This window comes from Ochotona princeps, chromosome 6 (genome assembly GCF_030435755.1).
Source record: "Ochotona princeps isolate mOchPri1 chromosome 6, mOchPri1.hap1, whole genome shotgun sequence".
NCBI classification, from domain to species: Eukaryota; Metazoa; Chordata; class Mammalia; order Lagomorpha; family Ochotonidae; genus Ochotona; species Ochotona princeps.
Window position 1 is genome coordinate 2,971,842 of NC_080837.1, and position 14,848 is coordinate 2,986,689.

General features: G+C 60.5%; 1 protein-coding gene across 1 annotated transcript in view; it reads right to left on the reverse strand.

The window, feature by feature from the left end:
* Positions 1-213: 213 nt before the first annotated feature.
* HCN4 (hyperpolarization activated cyclic nucleotide gated potassium channel 4) overlaps positions 214-14,848 on the reverse strand; it is a 33,057-nt gene continuing 18,422 nt past the window's right edge. The window contains exons 2-8 of the mRNA XM_004594711.2: positions 13,766-14,189; positions 6,206-6,367; positions 4,567-4,785; positions 3,075-3,221; positions 2,721-2,961; positions 1,818-1,982; positions 214-1,732 (exon numbers count right to left, since the gene is read on the reverse strand). Coding sequence (XP_004594768.2) covers positions 333-1,732; positions 1,818-1,982; positions 2,721-2,961; positions 3,075-3,221; positions 4,567-4,785; positions 6,206-6,367; positions 13,766-14,189 — 2,758 coding nt within the window. The 3' untranslated portion in view covers positions 214-332. The remainder of the gene's footprint in view (positions 1,733-1,817; positions 1,983-2,720; positions 2,962-3,074; positions 3,222-4,566; positions 4,786-6,205; positions 6,368-13,765; positions 14,190-14,848) is intronic.

The window sequence follows — 14,848 nt, forward strand, 5'->3', positions numbered from 1 at the left end:
GGGACCCGCACGCCAGGGACCCCATCTGCCTTCCTCTGGCTTTGGTCTGCTCCCCCCACCCCCACCCCCTTGCCCTCCTTCCCCAAGTGCTGAGTATTAAAATAGTCTATAAAAGCAAGTGACCAAAAATCTATAGCTCTAAGAATACCTGGTTATTTCTGGCTGTCTTGGGTTTCCTGTGGGTGTGAGTGTGTGTGTGTGTGTGTGTGTGTGTGTGTGTGTGTGTTTGCATGATTAAGGATTATTGTTATTGGTGTTATCTCCTAATCACAGTTAAACCTGAAGGAAGAAAGAAAAAAAAGAGAGAGAGGGGAGAGCGAGGGAGGCCTGGCTCATAGGTTGGACGGCAGTTTGGAGCGCACTGGCTCGGACCGGGGCCCAGGTTCCATCTGGGGTACAGCAGTCAGCTGGGGTCCCCCAGAAGAGGCGGCTCTGGGCCCGAACAAAGACAGAGGGGGCGGCAGAGAACCTGAGGATGTCTTCCGAGGCAGAGTGACAGTGACATGCTGCCCGGGGGGCCTCCCGGGGGCGCCGGCCCTGGGCAAGGGCGGGAAGGCAGCGACAGACTCGCCCGAGGACGAGTGCGGGGAGGCTCTGCGGAGAGTCTGCGCCCCGTCCTGGGGCAGCGCCGGCTGCGAGGCCGAGATGACCTTGAGGTCCTGCGAGAGGCGGCCGGGGGCCAGCGGGGGCGTGACGCGGCGCTGCGGGGCGGGCGGCGGGGGCTGCTGCGGCGGCGGGCTGGAAGCGGGCGGCAGGAGCAGGGAGCCGTGCGAGCCCGAGGCCCGGGGCGGTGCGCTGGGGAAAGTTCTCGGGGGTCCCGGGCTGTGGCCAGGGGGGCTGGGGCCTCCTCGGGGGCTGAAGGCCGCGGGGGAAACCCCCCCAGAGACCCCTGCCGCGAAGGGCAGTCGCTCGGGCTGCTGCCGCGGAGGCGTCTCTGGCGAGACCGGGGGCCCGGAGGCCAGCTCCCCCGGAGGCTGGCCCAGCTGCCCGGGGCTGGACGTGGTCGGGGAGCGGGCTGGGGGCGGCAGAAAGTGCTCCAGGAGGCCGAGGCCCGCTGGGGCCCCAGGTGGCGGCGGCGGAGGCGGCGGTGGCGGTGGAGGGGCGGCCTGCGGAGAGCGGGCGCCGGGCTGCAGCGGGGTGAGCAGGGGCGAGTCGGACGAGGACAAGGAGCCGCCCAGCGCCCGGTGGAAATGGCCGAAGCCGGTGGCGGTGGCAGCAGCGGCGGCGGCGGCGGCGTGGGGTGTGGAGGCCGGGGGCGATCCGGCCGTGGGCAGGAGGGTGCCTGCGGAGCAGCCGGGCAGCGGCTGGACGTGCAGGGAGGCGGAGGACGGCGTGTCCGGCTGCGATGGGCTGCTGGCAGGCGATGCGGGGCTGGGCGCCGAGGGCACCAGGGACTGCAGCCTCCGCAGGTGCCTGGGCGTCTGCCCCGCCCCCAGCGAGCCCAGCGCGGGCCCAGGCGGAGGCCGGAAGATGGCAGCAGGCAGGCGAGGATGGTGGGTAAGCGCGATGGCCACCGAGGTAGTGGCCGCGGCGGCCTGCAGCGGTGCCTGAATCAGCGGCGTCCAGATGGCGGGCGCCACGACAGGCGTGCCAGCCTGGGCGTGGCGGGCACAGTGTGCCATCTCCCGATCGTGCTGCACGATCTGTTGCACTATGGCGTTCTCCTGGTAGTTGGAGACCCCGGAGCTGAGGTCGTGTTGCACCTTGTGCAGGAGGATCGAGTTTTTCTTGCCTGGGAAGGACAGAGTGAAGGGTTCAGGCGCAGAGGCTCAGGCCATCCCGCTCCCACCCACCCGTGCCTGTGCCCATGCCCTCACCAATGCGATCCAGCCGGTCGAGTGCCACTGTCTCAAAGGCCCGCCGCATCATGGGATATTCCTCCAGTACCTCGTTGAAGTTGTCCACGCTCAGCGAGTAGAGGCGGCAGTAGGTATCAGCGCGCACACTGGCAGTGCGCCGGCCCCGAGTCAGCAAGCAGATCTCTGTCAGAAGGAGGTGGGGTGCGGGGTGCGGCCTGACTGCGTGGGTCCCCCTGGTGCTCCGCACAGGGGCAGGGCAGGCTTCTCAAGGGCCCATGGTTAAGCCATGACCACCATGGGTGGCGCCCCCTCCTACAGTAAGAGCCTAAGGGTGCTGTGTGCCCCCTTTCTTGGGGAAAGCGGTGGGAGGGACCTGAACTTACACATGACCTTAACACCCTACACTCCCAGCTACGGCAACTGAGGGACCCTCAGGAACGGGATTACATCCCAAATGGAGATGCTGGTGTGCAAGTCCCAGCTCCTAGCTTCCTGCTCATGCGCCCAGAGTGGGGACAGCAGCAGGCGAAGGGCTCAAGCGCTTTGGTCCCTGGCACCTGCAGGGGACACCAGATGGAGTCATCCATCCCCCGCCTACTGGACTTCTGACTCTACCCTGGCCCACGCCCAGGTGCTGAGGCCATTCGAGGCTTGAACCAGGCATAGGAACTCTGTGCTGTTTCTGAATTTCAAGTAAAATGGCCAGAGAATTGGCCTGCTCTACCTGACACCTCCCCACCCTTTTGGGACAAGGCCAAGGGGGACCCAGAATAAACCGTCGGGCTGGCCCCCGTGGACTCAGAGCTCAGCTTGCAGAGCTGCTCTAGGGGTCTGAAACAGCGGCCCCGGCCTCTGTCTTCCCTGCTGTCTGTCTGTCTGTCTCCTGCTCACTCCCTCCCTGGCCTGCGCCGCCCACCTCACCTCCAAAGTAGGAGCCGTCGGCCAGCTTGGTCTCCTTGTTGCCCTTGGTGAGCACGCTGACCACCCCATGCTGGATGAAGTACATCTTCTTGCCAATGGTGCCCTCACGGATGATGTAGTCCCCGGGCTGGAAGACCTCGAAGCGCAGCTTGGTCAGCATGGACGTCACAAAGTTGGGGTCCGCGTTGGCAAACAAGGGCATGGAGGCCACCAGCTTCCGGCAGTTGAAGTTGATGATCTCCTGTTCCCCGGGAAGGATGGAGGGGGATGGGAAACAGGGTGACAGTGAGAGAGCTCCCCAGCAGCAAGGCCTCCGCCCCCATCCCTCCGCCGGCTGTGCCCCCCAGCACCCACCTCCCGCAGCGGCTCGCTCAGCTCCCCCAGGATGCTCTCCTCGTCGAACATCTTGCCCTGGTAGCGGTGTTCGTAGTAATCATGGATGCGCTGCCGGGTGTCCGGCGGGAGCTTGTGGAAGGACATGTACTGCTCCACCTGCTTATACTGAGACCCAGGGAGAGAAGGAAGCAGCGTCACTTCCGGCCGCTGCTCCTGCGCATGCCCCCTCCTTCCCCGCAATTGCCAGAGCAGCATCAGCCACACACAGTTCCTTGAGATCTGAGGTCCTCAGTGTGCGAGGTACATGGAGACTATACCACTGTGTGGTCCTCTCTGAGTGCCCAGTGTTATAGAGATGGCAGGGCAGTGGGGACCAACCAGGGACGCATATCAGCAACCCAGGAGGGTGGTCCCCAGACCATCCTCAGTGTCTTTTGTGCTACACTGGGGGTGGAGAGACCTCACGCACAGGCTCTGGAAGCAAGTGCCATTGTACCAAGCTGGCAGGACTGGGCTGGCTACAGGGCAGGAGCAAAGCTTGCGTACAAGAGATCAAGCAGAATGGGGTAGCATTAGTCTTCCTTCGGTGTTGCCCTCCTGCTATGCACTGGGGACAGGGCCAGCACAGGCAGACCACCCAGTGTGGGTTACCCACTTCCCAGGGGCAGACCCGTCTCACAGAGAGGGCGGGCACTGACAAAAAGGGCAGCCCAGGCTCACACAACTTGACTGTGAAGGGGCTGAGGTCAGAGGCCAGGGCTACAGCTGTCAGTCAAGAAGCTGGGCAGTGGCCTCAGGGGAGTGTGAGAAGCCAGCCACAAGGAGGCCAGCCAACTGGGCTGAACCGAAGGCAGCCTGTGGGGGGTGGGCAGTAACGGATGGCGCCTGGCTCCTGGCCTTGGTGTTAGCTCCTGCGGCTGCTAAGCAGATAGGGGGATGTGGAGGTAGAAAGCCAGGGCCGGGCACAACGTGCCGTGACCATGAACACCATGAGGCTGCTGTGTCCAGACAGGTCATCAGATGGCCAGTGTGTGGTAGGTGGGGAACCATGCTCTTTCCTGCTGAGATGGACCCAGAGCCCTGGAGCTGGGGGGTGGTTTAAAAGAGAAACACCAGCAAAACGGGACAAGAAAGGATTGGCGAGTTCAGGCCTCCCACCAGGAATCCCAGTGCGATGACCACAAGGAGAAGCCAACGAGGCACAGTGAGGGCAGCCGGGGTGGTGGGGCATGGCGGAGGGAGGATAAGTGGGAAACCATACTGGGAGGGAGGGGAAAGCAGCGGGGCCAGGCAGGATGAGGGCCCGACAGAACCCACCAGATCCAGCCCCAAAGAGAGGTCCAGTCACCATGGGGGCACAGGTGTCAGAAGGGGCGGCAGAGCTGTTCTGTACCCACTATGGTCTCTCCTCCCACCTCGCAGGCCCAGGACCCTCCCGGGCAGGTCCCTCGCCACCCCGAGAAAGCCAACCAATCCAAGCAGCAGCCCACAGGGCTCTGCGCCAACCTACCTTTTCCTGGTACTGGCGCCGGGAGGAATCTAGGGACTGGATGAGGGCAGTGGCGTGGCCGATGAACATGGCATAGCAGGTGGCACCCACGATCATGCTGAGCATGGTGAGCCACACGTCGGACATGCCCATGGGCGCCTGTCGCCCGTAACCGATGCACAGCATGTGGCTCATGGCCTTGAAGAGGGCATAGGAGTACTGCTTCCCCCAGGAGTTGTTCTGTGGACAGGGGAGTACCAGGTGGGGGCAGGAAGACAGCCAGGTGCCCGCCCCTTCCTCCGCTGGCCTCCCCGCCAAGCGCTTTCTCTGATCACTGAGAACCCCCACTTGAACCCCCTCTGGTTGTGGGATACAGGGTTCAGGGAAGGGCTTGGAGCCAGCCCAGCTCTGACCCCTCCTTGCAGCCTGGAGCCTCACAGCTTCAGCCACTCTTCCCCCACTGCAACCACCCTCCCCCCAAACAGCTGACTAGTGAAGCCCATTTCCCCACTGACCTCAATTATGAGACCAAGCGAGGCATCCCCTCAGGGGGATGGAGCTCTGGCGGCTGGCTGAGCTGAAGTGCCGCCCTCAGTTAGGATGAACAGAGCACAAGCCACTAACCGTGTCCCGCACACAGGCTTGTGCACACGCACTCGCCCATCCGCCCGTCCGTCCAGGTCTACAGGCCGCTGCTTCCAGCCCTCTGCCCACCCCTCTCCCCCGACCGTGCAGGTTCTGGAATACACATTATGGCAAGGAGGGAGCTCCCTGGTTGGTTTTGTCTCCAGCGCAGGTGGTTGAAGAAGCAGTGGGGTCAGAGACGCCCTTTCTTGAATCCTGCGCATGTGCAAGGACGTTGAGGAGAAATTCTCTTAATGAGAGGGTGCCAGGTGGGCAGTGCTGGCAGCGCCCCCTTCTACTTCCCAGCATCTCCCTGCTCACAGGAGTATAAAGCACCTGCTCAGAGCCCCCAGGGACCCAGGCCAGCACCAGCAGCGCCCAAGAGGAAGCACAGGCCCCGTTCAAGGTCACCGAGAGGACCGTGCTGCTAGAGCTGAGCTAGTTCCTGGGGTCCAGAGGCTGTCCTGTCCTGTCTAGGGTGGGAGAAGTGGGGCCATTCCCGCTGCCTCCAGCCAGCTTGGCTGCATCTCTGGGGGGGGGGGGACTCTGACCCAGGTGACACTGAGCTCAAAGAAGACTCACGGTCTGTTTGAACTTTGTCTTCTCAGAGGCGTGCCTCGGGCTTGGGGAAGGTAGGGGGTTGGGTGCAGCCCACAGGTCCTGAGCCCACCCTGTCCAGAGCAGGTGTGTATATGTGTGGGATGGGGTGGCAAGGCCAGGGAGACTCTGCCCTATTGTTCTGCAGCTCCTCACTCCACTGGGTCCACGGTGCTCTGTGGCTGGCAGCACCAGATGCTGACTGGCTGCACGCTGGGCTTCTGGAGGGGAGCAGCTGCCAGTCCAGCTTGGCCACACCTGCTGCTACAGACCCAGGGGTGCCCAGTGTTCCATCTCCTTGTGGAGGGAGGGAGGGATGGAAAGATGAAGGCTGAACTCCCAGGTTCTGAACCACAGTGGAGGCTGTCTGACAGTGGCAGCCACGGGCGGGGCTGTGGGATGCGTGTGTGTGCATGTGTGTGCGTGCGCAGCCACTCACCACCATGTTGTTGAGGGACACCCAGCAGTCGTCAGGGAAGTCCTGCAGCATGGGCACCAGGAACTGCAGGCAGCCGTCCCAGTGGCACAGCAGCAGCATCATGCCGATGAGGTTCACAATGCGCACGACGGCGCTCGCCAGGTCGTAGGTCATGTGGAAGATCTGCAGTGGTATGGATGGATTTGCTGACCGTAAGGTGGCTGGCCAGCAGGGGCCACGGGCCCTTCCCAGCCACCAAGACCCACCCACACCACCACACATCCCCACTCTCTACACAGTATCTGCCTGGCATACGTGGGAAGAGATCAGGGCCAGGCCACAGGAGAGAGGCCTTCCGGCTGCAGGGTCCCAGGGGGATAGATGGGGGCCTCAGATCTGGAGCACCAAGCAGCCTGGGAGTGGGCAGAGGTGCACCTCATCCACTGGGAGATGGGGTGGCAGGAGGCAGGAGAATGGCCAGCCAAGCCTGGCGTCCTCCCCAAGCCTGTCACCAGGACCCAGCAGGACAATTATGGGGCTACAGAGGGCGAGCCATGCAAGCCACAGGCTTCGTGAGTTCAAGCCCCAGGTCTGCTTCCCATCCCACTGTTCACTGTGCAACCTTGAGATAACTCCTGAACCCCTCTGATCACGCTTTCTCATTTGGAGTGATCAAAAAACTCCTCCCTGAGTGGGCTGCCTTTTTCCAAAGGCTTAAATTATACAAAGTGCTTAGTACTGGGTGTAGAAGCGTTCAAGAAATGGCAAGCCATGATTAATTGATACATTGCTATGAATCATTAATCTTGCAGGATTGGTTCATATGCATTGATAGCAATGATCTTACTACAGTAACACCTAGCACCCTCAGCCCAGGAGAGAGGTCCTGGCAAAAGCCCGTCACTCCTTCCAAAGTCGCCAGGACCGGAAGGAAAGGGCAGGAGAGGGATGGAGAAGCAGGTGTAGGAGCAGGTCTGCCTTCAGCCCAGGTCAGGGGGAGGGCGGGTCAGGCTTTGGACTCTCCCTGCCCCTAAACCCCAGTTCTGATCCTTCCTCGTGTTTCCTCAGGAAGAGGGCTTTTGGATGCCAGCTACAGGCTTGTCAAATCAAATGCCACAAACATCCCCACCCCAGACAGGGAAGGGAGAGGAGTCCCCTTCAGCAGGGAAGGTAAGATCCAAAGAGACAGACCCTAGATGGTTCACGTGAGGAGTGACTCCAACATCAGCCCTGAAGCACCCCCCGGCCCCCGCCCCAGCTATTTTGTACTGAGTGCTGTTTTAAATGCCCGCTTCCTAGGTCGGCTATTCACACACCCTTCAGGTTCAAATTTGCTGTCTGCCAATCTTCTGTAACTTTGTAACCCTGTTCCCGCTAATCTGCTGTAACCTCAAGGCACCATACTGAGGGACTGAGGGACTCCCCACTAACCCCTTGTGGCCCCTCCCATTAGTCCCCAGCTCACCTCCTAATCCCCCGTGGTCCCGACAATCCTATCCAGCAATCCCTCATGGCCCTGTGACGCCCGCCTCTGGCCACTAAAAATGACATACTCAGGCGAGTATCTCTCTTCCCTTGGCGCGCTGTCCCTTCCCCTGCCGGGCCCTTCCCCTGTCCTCCTTGCCCCACCTCTTGTCTTCCCTTGCAGCCCCTCCCTGCCACCATGCCAGGAGATGGCCCCCTCTCCCCTCTCCCTCGGCCTCCGCTCCCGTCCCTACCCTGCTGGAATAAAAGACCTCCTGATGTCTTGCTGCATCTGGTATTCTGGTTTAATGTGGCAAACTTATCCCAAAGTTGCGCGAAAGCATGAACAGTTCAACCCCCTGCTCAGCCGTCCTCCAGTTACAGCCCCGCGGTCAGGAGCAGGAGGTGACCCCAGGCGTCTGAGACGGCTACAGCCTGGGTCTAGGTTCTAGAACCAGAAACAAATGCTACTGCACTCCACCCCCCTCAACACCGCCTAGTCCCACCCTGCTACGGAAGCACAGAGTCATGCCCACACCTGAGCCTGCTCCCACCCCCGACCCCTGCGAAGGCCTCGGGTCTTTCCACTGAGCTGAAGCTGAGCTTGTCCACCCTTGTCCCAGAAGCTTGCCGCGGGAGCGTTGGCGGCACCACCGTGCCTACGGGGCAGACCGCCTGCATTTCTCTTGGATCCACAGCCGCCGGGAGTCTAATTCACACCATGGCTTTAGAGCTGCTCAGAGCCCCCCCCGATTGCTCACTGAGGGAGGAGAGTTGGAGAGGGGAACCCTCCAGACTTTGTTCTCCCATGACCATCCCCAAGTTCCTGGCAGAACAGCCTGCGTGGGAGGAAGAGCTTGAGCACTTGCCTTGACCCCCACCCCCAAGATGTCTCTCAAGACATGAAAAAACCTGCCACCATTACCACTGCCCAACCCACCAGCCAGGTGCGGCATCCCAGGCCTGGCCCTGCCCTTCGGGCCTCAGTGACTGGATGCAGCTGGGGTGCCGCACTGGGCCTGCTGGTCCACCTGCCCGGGTCCCCACCTCTCATCACTCCCGGCTCTAATGCCACTCGCACATGGAGTCCCCTGCTGCCCTCCCCAGCCCTGCGTGGCCCACGCACATGGCCTCATGCATAGGATCTTCCCTTCTGTGTCTCCACACCTAGCCAGGCTCTGCCTAAGGATTTGCTTGAATGCACGCACACAGGCATGCATGATGGACACCACAGGAAACCACAGGCACCATCTAGAAGCCCCCCAGCTGGCCACAGCCACTGCTCTGTCTGCGCACGTTCGGGAGTCTGAGGCCAGAGCCAGGTCTACGTGATGTCCTAGTGTTCTCAGGTCCTGGCACCTGCCTTTCCTCTTTCTTCACAGAGAATTTCCTTCCAGGACCGAGTCTTTGTCTATCTTTTGCCTTGATCCTGTTCTCCATGGCATGGAACACGTGGCAAGGGCTGAGGACTTGATGAAAAGCCACAGGTGACAATGACCCTGCTGAAGCTGGTGGCCAGCAGGGCTCCTGTCAGATTATCCTGGGGGCAGCCCTCGGCCATGGAACACTTCCTGTGCCTTAGAGGAGAGGACAGGGACGCTGCTTCCTCCTCCGGGATGCTGTACAGAGCGAGTCAGGGAGCTAGCGGGTGCGCCAGGAGGACAGACAATGGATCGTACAGCTTGGTCTGATCTCCCCAGGGAAGCATGTGGCAGGGGGCACCGCCATGCAGGCTGGGAGGGCACCCTGGACTCCGTGCACAATACTCGGACCCCATGTCAGCATCCAAGAGTGCCAGTTCAGGGCTGCAGAGACCAAAGCTGGTTGCTGATGTGCCCGCACTGGGCACTGGGCAAGCACTCGCCATGCTTTCTAGGTGTTATCAAAACCCAAGTTTATCAAGGGGGTGCAGAAGGGGGCACACCCCAAGCCTCACAGTACACCTGCAGCTCTCACTCAGCCTGGAAGCCCCACGCCCAATCCTCCTGCGGGTTCTCTCAGCTGCAGTGACAGCACAGAGTGAGCCACCTGCTCTCCACCTGAGAACTGCCCTGAAACTCAGCCTCCCCACCGGGTCTGCACCTGCCAGCTCCCAGAGCCACGCTGGGGACTGAGTGCATTAACAAAGGCCAGCAACCAGCCCACAGTAGGTCCTCGCCTCAGGGCACCCTTCCCTTCCTGCTCTTCTTCCTCTGCCCTGCAACCCCCAAGCCTGGGTTTCTGACTCCCAAGGGGCAAGTTCTACACACCCGGCCAAGTCCTTTCTCCTTTCCACATCTTGGGGACAAGTGCCCACATGTGCTGAGGATGGCAAGCCCAGGCCTGCCAGAGCGCCTGATGCACCGTGTGTGCGGGGGCACAGCCTGGTTGGGAGCCGCCAGACTGATGCTCCTGCTGGGCACCGTGCTGGGGCCAGGTCTGACCCGGGGATCCTCCTTTCTGTCATTGCAGGTTCTCACAGGCGTCAGGCGCTGCATTCTGAGACTGGTGGGGTGGGGAGGGGCAGAGGGAGACAAAGGCCTGTGGGACAGTGGCCCTGGGCCCCCCCGCAGGAGACCATCTGAAGGGGCCAGGCTGGTTTCTAACAATAGCCTCCGTGCCTATAACAAGCTCACACCTCCCGGCAGGCAGGGACGGGCTCGGCTGGGAGAGGCCAGGCAAGAGGGACAAGACTGACCTAGATTGCCTGGAAGCCAGGGAGGGAGGTGGAGTCTACATCCCCTGAGGCAGCTGCCTACACCTGCCCCAGACCACCCAACACTTCCGGAAAGCTCCTCTCCCCATGCCCCTGTCCGGGCGTGGCTGGGGCTAAACTCCCCTGGGAGGAGCCAGGCAGGCTCAGGTCCCTTGAGGGAGGCAGAACCCTTGGCCTCTCCAAGCTGGGCCCAGTGGCTTGGATCCGGGCACATGGTGAAGCCAAGGCAAGCAGAAGCCCTGGCTGCAGGACATGGAGATGGGGAGCCCCAGCCAATCCCAGGGGTCCAGTGGGAGTCCTTAGCCGGGCACCGTGCCCAGCAGAGGCCAGCTCCAGGCAATTTCCTCCACAGCTGCTAGGAGAGATAAGGTGAGGCAGGTGGGAGCCATCCATCTGGTCTCCTGGGATCCCCGACCCCCTCCCCCCGTCCTCCTGCCTCTGAGCAGCTGGTTCAGAGGCCTGACCAAAGGCCTCCTGGGGCCTCTGCCTCCCCCAAGGAAAGGCTGGGGACCACAGCCTGCCTCAGCAGCTATGGATAATCAGGCAGAGTGGCTGGACCAAGCCGCTAACCACTCTGCCTGATTCCCAGCAGGCACCAGGGCCTCCCAGACCCACACCCTCGAGAGAACAGCAGGGTTACCCGCCTCTCCGGGCTTCCTGCCAGCAACATTTGTTTGAGAAGAAAGGCCAATGCATCAGCCTTTGGCGACATCCTCACAGCGGGCCAGGCATGGAGGCAGGGGTGCTGCTCAGAGTCCCAGAACATCCACCTGGGCCTGCATTTCTACCTGGGGCAGGACCCAGGAGACTGGCCTGCCACCATGTGCCCAGGAAGCAGCCTATCTCCTCGTCTCCCCGCCACCCAACCCAACCCCAAGGGCTGTCACCCCTCCAGGGCCTGAACCCAGACTCACAAAGCTAATCTTCTCTGCCCGAAGACTTCCCAAAGGAGTCCCCACTCAGCCCATCACTCCCAACATCCCCCACTCCACTCCATCTGCCTTCTCATTTGCAACTGGGATTGCCTCAGCCATCTGGCCCCCAGAGCATGTCCCCATGGGCAGAGCATGGGCAGGATTTTAACTCGGGTCCAAGGGGGAGCCTGTGCACCTGTTCCACCGTGTCAGGCTGGGAACCTATCACGCAGCGAAGAGCCCCAAAGAGTAGCCGACTGGATCCCACCCCAGTTCTGCCAGAGGGCCGTTGCCGTGTGACCTTGGGCAAGGCTCCATCCAGTCCCAGCACCACCACCGACTGTCAGCAGGAATAACGCAGATTTTCCAAGGCAGGCAGAATTTCTCTGCGGGGTGGTTCTGCTGCATGGGTACAGGCATTCTTCCCCGGACATGTGCACTCACCACGCCTCTGACCTGAATCTGCCAGTGTGCCCCAACTGTCGGCCCTGGTGTTGCTGGCCGGGGTCCAGGCTGCTGGGGTGGGAGTAGGGAGAGAGTGGCACTTCCGTTCACTGGTATGGGGGAGACAAAGGACCAGGAGACCAATAGTACAGCCACAATGCATCAGAAACAAAGCCTGAGGGCTGGCACAATGGCTCAACTGGCTAGTCTACCTCTAAGCGCCAGCATCCCATAGGGGCGCCAGTTCACTTCCTGGCTGCTCCACTTCCCATCCAGCTCCCTGCTTATGAACTTGGAAAGCGTTAGAGGATGTCCCAAAGCCTTGGGACCCTGCACCCATGTGGGAGACCAGGATGAAGCCTGTGGCTCCTGGCTCTGGATAGCCGTTGCAGCTACTTCAGGAGTGAACCAGTGGATGGAAGATCTTCCTCTCTGTATGTCTTCCTCTGTCTTTCCTTCTCTCTGTAAATGTGCCTTTCCAATAAAGTAATAAATCTTTTTTGAGAAAAGGAAAATAAATCTGAAAAAAAAATTAAAGAATCCTGGACGCATGGTCCCCACCCTCACCCTCAGCCACAGTTCCCTGAGTTCAAAGAGGGTTGTCCCAGGGACACCTCTCAACCTCGGGTCCCCTGCTGCTGGCCACTGCCACCCAACTGTGTAACCTGGGCAGAAGGCAGACACAGACCCAAGTGTCCAGCAGAACGCTCGCTTGTCTCAGCCCCGGGCGTGGCCCCGTGTCTGTCCTCCAGTTGCTACATCCCAGGACAAGTCCGGCATGCCCAGCTTGTGCCAGCCCCCTGCGTGGGGACAGAGGCCCACGACTTGGTGCGTCGTTCCTGTGGCTCAGAGATCCAAGATCCCTGGCGCTTTCTGCCAGGCTCTTAGCACCGCGTGGCCAGGCAGCCGTCAGCCTCCACCTGCATGCACAAGCTACTCCTACAGCGGACTTCAAGCTGCGAGTGCCCTCAGCCACAGACTGACAGGCAATGGGACATAAAGATGCCAACCCTATGGCCCTAGCTGGGACAACTCCAAGGCGTGGCATGCAAAGCCAGAGTCACCCCAGAGGACACGGCTGGACAGCCCACCTGTGCCGTTTCCCTCCCCTGCCTGGATTTTTCTGAGAGTGTGTCTCACCCATCACTGACCCGCTTCCCCCCAAAAAAAGAAAAAAACACTACTTTCCTGCAGATCCTTATCACGCTTTCTGCTCCAGAAAAACTCAACCCAGGACAATTGCCAACAGAAACCAGATTGCTGCTCTTCATGAAGAATCTGTAGACTGAGCAATAACCCTTGGCTCACTCCCACTTGACAGTACCTGGCTGCGCCTGAGCAGGGACTGCCTGGTAATATTGAAATATCTTCTCAGGGCAGGTTAAGCCTGTGCTGCCAGCATCTCACGTGGGCACCAGTTTGAGTCCTGGTAGCTCCCCTTCCCATCCAGCTCCCTGCTTGTGGCTTGAGAAAGCAGTTGAGGACGGCCCAAAGCTTTGGAACCCTGCACCCGTGTGGGAGACCTGGAAGAGGCTCCTGGCTCATAGCTTCAGTTGCAGCTACTTGTAGAGTAAATCAGGAGAAACAAGATTCCCTCTCTAACACTGCCTTTCAAATACAAATAAATTAATTTAAAAAAATACATATCTTCTCCACTTCTTGTAAGTCCACCATATACTTCCTACTGCCCCCTTCCCCCCGCCCCTGCCTTCCCCAACCAGCCCCTTCGTCCTATTTATGCTCCCTGCCCAGCCTCAGCAGGCTGGGTGTCAGCACCCCCACAAAGCCCAGCAGTAAAACACGGGAAGGCTCTGGGGGCACCTGGCTGCACAGTCCACCTGTTACCTGGCAAGGCTCAGTCTTTCTGTCTCTGACACCTCCGCAGTTATCACACACATCCATGGGCGCCTCGTGGAAGGCTCCCCGTGCAACCTCTAGCCCACAGGAGTTGAAGAAATGGCTACTGCGTGTCCTCTCAGAGCAGGTGTGCCCTCTACAACCCTAAAGCCCGCAGCATGAAGCTCTCCGAGATGACTCGGCGGGAAGCCAGGCCTGATGGCTCACCTCCTCCCACTGGTGGATGTAGCGGATGAGCCGCGAGAGGCGCAGCAGGCGCAAGAGGCTGAGGATCTTGGTGAAACGGACGATGCGCAGGGCGCGGGCTGTCTTGTAGACCTCGGAGTCGATGCGCGTCTCCACGATGAGGAAGATGTAGTCCACGGGGATGGAGGAGATGAAGTCCACCACAAACCAGCTCTTCAGGTACTTCATCTTGATGCGCTGCGGGTCCAGGATGATGTCCGTGTTGTCCTCCACCACGATGCCCGTGCGGAAGTTGAGGACCAGGTCGACGAGGAAGAAGGTGTCCGACACCACATTGAAGACGATCCAGGGCGTGGTGTTCTCGTCCTTGAAGAAGGTGATACCCACGGGGATGATGATCAGGTTTCCCACCATCAGCAGCAGCATGGTCAGGTCCCAGTAGAACCTGCCGGAGACACAGCGGCGAGGATGGAAGGGGCTCAGTTGCAGGGAAGCGGTGGCATGGGCTACGGGGAGGGCCGCCAGTGTGTGTGGAGGGGTATGGGGATGACAGGGGCGGCTGGGACACTCAGGGAACAGGGTGAGAGGCATGGAGGCATGGGATGGCAGAACAAGATCACTCATTAGGAACCCCTCTGCCTGGCCCCTCCTCAAGCCCCCTCCTCTCCATACACCCACCGTTAGTCTTCCCTGAGCATCAGCTGGGGCCTGACTCAGCCTCCAAGGCTGATAAAGTGATGGTCACAGGGAGCCAGAAATCTGGCAAGGGGGGTGATGGGTGCAGACGCAGCAGGTGCCCTGGGAGGCAGGAGGTCCAGGCTGCACCCTGATTCTATCCCTGCCCTTCATGCTCTGGATTTTAATACCCCAGCTGTGTCCACCTCCCTCCCCAGAGGTTGGTCCCATAACAGGTGTGTGGACGGCAAGCACAGCATTAGATGCATGGAGTGTTAATGGAAGGGGCTGTGGTGGGTAACTCAATGTAGTGGAGGGAGACCAGCCTCAGGCTGCCAGCATCCGTTCCTTTAAGGCCTCCAATCACCTACAAGTCCTTCCAAAGACAAGCCAGAGTGAGCTGCAAAGCTGAGCTCCTGGGAGGTCAGC